Source organism: Rhagoletis pomonella, unplaced genomic scaffold (assembly GCF_013731165.1).
Source record: "Rhagoletis pomonella isolate Grant_MI unplaced genomic scaffold, Rhpom_1.0 Rhpom_scaffold_00001, whole genome shotgun sequence".
Taxonomy (NCBI): domain Eukaryota; kingdom Metazoa; phylum Arthropoda; class Insecta; order Diptera; family Tephritidae; genus Rhagoletis; species Rhagoletis pomonella.
The window spans coordinates 57,265,603-57,270,716 of NW_023458555.1; the positions used below are offsets into that span (position 1 = coordinate 57,265,603).

A 5,114-nucleotide genomic window follows, 5' to 3' on the forward strand; every position below is an offset into this window, starting at 1 on the left:
GTTTTCAAATTTACAAAAATCTAAATGAACACGTTGAAATGGGAACTCTGACTCAGGCCAAGGCTCTACAATTGGCTTCCTATTGTTCTGCGTTTTTAAGCAACTTTCGCAACTTTTTGCATAGTTCTCTATATTAGAGTCTATCCCTGGCCACCAGACATACGTTCTAGCAAGTGATTTCATGCGCACAATTCCGGTATGCTCACTGTGAAGTAATTCAAGAATTCTATTAACTAATTTATTAGGTATTACTAACCTATCTCCGTAAAACAAGCAACCTCTTTCCGTGCCCAACGATAACCGCTTATTAAAAAATATCTTCTCGGAATTCGACAATTTATCAGGCCAACCAAATTTAACATACCTCAAAATCTTTTTCAACAATTCGTCGCTTTCTAACGCCGCCCTTACGTCATCTACGTTATTCGGTAACTCCTGGACTAGCGTAAAAATATTTATACTATCTGCGTCATCATTAGTCTCTTCTGCTAATGGCAAGCGCGACAGCGCATCTGCATGACCCATCTTCGAACCTTTCTTATATCTGACTGTATAGTTGTACATCGACAAGAAAATAGCCCACCGTTGCAATCGGTTGGAAGCGACAACTGGAAGATCTTTATGTTCGGAGAAAATTTCTTTTAGAGGTTGGTGATCACTCTCGATGATGAATGGCAAACCGTATATGTATTTGTGGAACTTTCGGACCGAGAAGACAATCGCGAGTGCTTCTCGATGCAGTTGCAAATAGTTCCGCTCAGCGGGTTTCAACGTACTGGAAACGAACATAACGGGCTTAAAATTTATCTTCACGTTGTACTCTAACAATTTGTCAAACACAGCTTTCAAGTTTTTCTTACATTCGTCTAAATCGCGACCACCAACGAGAATATCGTCAAAATAAACTTGTACTTTCTCTATACCTTTCAGAACCTCATCCAGTATTTTTGAAAAAATTTGTGGCGCTGTTTTAAGCCCGTACACCAAATGTGTGAATTGAAACAACCCTATGCGCATGTTAATCGTTAACAATTCCCAAGACCTTTCTGAGACATTCACCTGCAAATACGCGCCCGTCAAATCTAACTTGCAAAAATATTTCCAACCACTTAAATTTGCCAATATATCGTCGATTCATGGAATAACGTAATATTCCATTTCAATAAATCTGTTAACTGTCCTTCGACAGTTGACACATAGCCTTATTGAGCCATCTCCCTTATTTACGATCACAATTGGACTAGCCCACCGACTTCTACTAACTGGAACAATCACACCCTGTTGGCAAAGACGACCAATTTCGTCCTCAACTTTTTTTCGCAACCCGAACGGTACGGAATAAGCTTTCGCGAATATTGGATAGTGCTCATCCTTTAACACTATTTCAGCAACGTAACTTTTGATTGTCGAATTATTATCTTTAGAAAATAATTGGTTATATTTATAAAAATCAAAAGTATTTAGCTTCAAATTATTACTGAGTTGGTTAATCTCGCCGTTACCAAAAATGCCACGCCACTGTGGAACAATGACATCGAGCCAATTCCTCCCTAATAGGGGGTCAAACCCAGCTTTAGAATCCAAAACAACTAGCTCCAAATTGAAACGGTTTCCCATAAATTCTACGTCCACAAGAATGCTACCCACTACCACAACGCTTTCACCAGTAATAAATTTTAAATTTTTACTCATCGCATTCATTTTAATATGTTTAAATGTTTTGTTATAATCCGCAATATGACATACAGACACACATGCACCAGTATCAACTTCCATTTTAAAAACTGTGCCTGCTAATTTAATATTAACTTTCAATGAGTTTGAAGGATTGCATGCAATATTGTTTAAATAATTAAAAGAAAAATCATTATCTGTATAGTCTATATTATTTACACTCGAATTACTCTTATATTTACCACGGGACTTATTTTTATCCAACGATTTCTGTGCATTTTGTTTCTCCCAGCAATTACGTTCCATGTGTCCAACTTTTTGGCAGTAAAAACATTTGATCTCCCTACGTTTCCGACTTTTGCTCCTCCGTCGTTGAACATCTTCTTGTTTTGATGTATTGTCAGCTGCTTTTGTCTTCCTCGCATTACTTCGTAACTGGTGTACCGAATTATTTCTCATCAACTCCATGTTGTTAGAGGTCATATCCAATGACAATGCAATTGTGCAAGCTTTCTCAAACGTCGCTAGCTCGCTTTCGTTCAGCAGACGATTTTGTATGTGCTCATTATTCAAGCCACAAACGAATTTAATTAAAAGCGCACGATCTAAAAAATTACCGAAGTCGCATTCTTGCGCCATTTGCTTCAATTCCACTATATAATCGGCAATTTTTTCCGATGCTAGCTGTTCACGTTTGAAGAACTTGAAGCATTCCTCTATAATATTTTTCTTCGGCTTGAAATGTGACGTAAATTTTTCCACAATATACGCGTAATTATGGTCTTTCTGTGTCTTGGGTGCCAGCAACGAAATTAGCGTTTTATATAAATCTGCTCCACCCAAGCTAATCAAAAATGATATTTTATCGCCATCTTTCACTATTTTGTTAAGTGATAAAAGCTGTTCGAACCGGTTCTTATATAGTTCGAAATCGTCACCTATATTAAAAACCTCTATCGATCCAATAAATGCCACTGCTGCCTCCGTCATCTCGATATCTTGTTAATAAATCTTCTTATTTATTAACAAAAAACCACTGATATCACGCCTTTTCGAAGACAACCAAATTCTGTGGTGCACTTGAATTGACCTTCGCGCAAATTCGAACACTCCCTCGTCGCCAGTAATATGTATCAAGTCCGCTAAACCAAACGCATTGTAATTCTATTTACGACTAACTCTTTATTTCAATTTTAAAGTACGTACAACTAACTTATACATATTCATTTGCAGCATAAATGAGTAACAGAAGTATAGTGGGAGAGTACTCTTTTAGTACATTGAGCTGTTATATACATACATAACACAGACGATAACGTTATGACATATTTATCTTCTATATATATAAAGCAATAGCCGTTTCCGTTGTTCGGAGTTAACTCAAAACCTACTGCATAGACTTCAGTAAAATTTTCAGAGGTTATACCTTGCATATATGGTCCTATTATAGGCTACCGGAAAACTCGCTAGGTGGCGCTGGGGTCGAGTTATTTATAAAAGTCGTATTTATGAACCAATTTTGTTCAAATTCAAAACGTGTGCTACCCCCATGATGAGAAATATGTATGCGAAAAATAGACCCGCTAGGTGGCGCTGGAGTCGATTTACTTATAAAAATCGTATTTATGAACCGATTTCTTTTAAATTCAAAATGTGAGCTACCAGCGTGATGGAAAATACGTCTACTAAAAATAGACAAGCTAGGTGACGCGGGAGTCGAGTTATTTATAAAAGTCGCATTTATGAACCGACTTGCCTGTGCCTGGGCCACACAGTAGAATTGAAACTTACGTTACATATCTAATCAATATCGTATGTCCTAATCAATATATCGAATACAATCTATCTGTAATTTACAGAAAAACTACTTTCCGATGTTGAACCGATCTAGGGCTTAGCTGTCATCACTAATGTTAATTTTAAATTTTTTTAACAAACGATATACATACATGGTTAATATCAATATCATCGATGGCAGTTAAATCTTAGGTGAATTTCAATAATAAATATCAATAGCAATATCGAAAAATATCGACAACAAAATCGATAAAATTATCGATAGCAAAATTTATAACAAAATCGATAAGTATCGATAACAAGATCGATAAATATCAATAACAAAATCGATAAATATCGATGGCAAAGTCGATAAATATCGATAAATGAATTGATAAAAAATCGATAAGTATCGATAACAAAATCGATAAAAACTATCGCTAACCAAATAGTTAAAAGTATCGATTACAAAATCAGTTCCGAAAAATCGATGGCAAAATTGATAACAATATCGATAGAAATTTCGATAGCAAGATCGATAACAAAACCGATAAAAATATCGATTATTTTACTGATAAGTTTCGAGAATCCCGAAAATCTCTAAAATCCCAAAATAGTTCCCAGATTGAGTCTCTGCGTCTCTCTCTAAATCCTTCCTCTTTAAAAACCTTTATTTTAATCTTTCTTCCCCTATCTTCACCTTTACTTTTATCGGTATCCTGATCCTCATCTTTGTTTTTACTTGTATGTTTATCATTTTCTTCATCTACTTATTCCCCTTCCACCTTTGCCCGTATATAAGTAAAGTGTTTAAATTTACCTTGGTTTTCATTGTTGCCTTTATCTTTACGCATCTTTGTTTTTGTTTGCATTTTTACCTTTGCCATTATCCTTTTCTTTATCTATGTACGTACTCACCTTCACTTTCATTGTTGTATTGGTCTTTTTCTAAGTGTTATTCTTTAACCTTTTATTAGCAAATTTTTGTTAAATTAATACCATGTGCATACACACAAGAAGCACTTGTTTCAGCCCCAACCATTTCCGTTGCACCATTTCCGTGTGAAATTTGCGTTGAATTTTCCAATTTCCTCCCAACCAACCAACCGCCGCTAAAGAAGTTTCATTTCAAAAAGCATTCGCGAAAAACGGACCCGATAAAAGACCTATTTATGAACCGATTTTGTTAATGCAAATTCGAATCGTTTACTACTTTCATGGTGATTTTTTTTTCATTCGAAATATATATGTACATACATACATAAAATGATAGCCGTTTTCGTTGTATGGACTAAACTCAAAAACCTGTCAAATTGTCAGAGGTTATATCTTGCATATTATAGCCCACTAGACAACACGCTGGTGGCGCAGGAGTAGAGTTACTTATAAAAATCGTATTTATAAACCGATTTCGTTCAAATTCGCAAAATGAGCTACCTGTGTGATGAAAAATTCGTTTCCTAAAAATGAACCCTGTATATTTTATAAAGTCTAATTGAAATTCACAATGCGTATTCATTTCATGACATGCAGTGGTTTTGCAGAAAAGGGACCTAATGGATTGCGATGCAGCCGAAATATATAGAAATCCACACGAGGTTTGGTCTACTTTGGCCTATATTCATCTTAGACGAATTTACTTTTCATATGGCTAAATGGAGGAT

At 35.6% G+C, this 5,114-nt stretch overlaps 1 protein-coding gene across 1 annotated transcript; it reads right to left on the bottom strand.

Annotated features, from left to right (window-relative positions):
- Window positions 1-1,134: 1,134 nt before the first annotated feature.
- Window positions 1,135-2,664, bottom strand: LOC118752896 (uncharacterized protein K02A2.6-like). The gene has a single exon (XM_036487777.1). It carries the CDS (start codon window positions 2,662-2,664, stop codon window positions 1,135-1,137), a length of 1,530 nt encoding a protein of 509 aa, XP_036343670.1.
- Window positions 2,665-5,114: the final 2,450 nt, after the last annotated feature.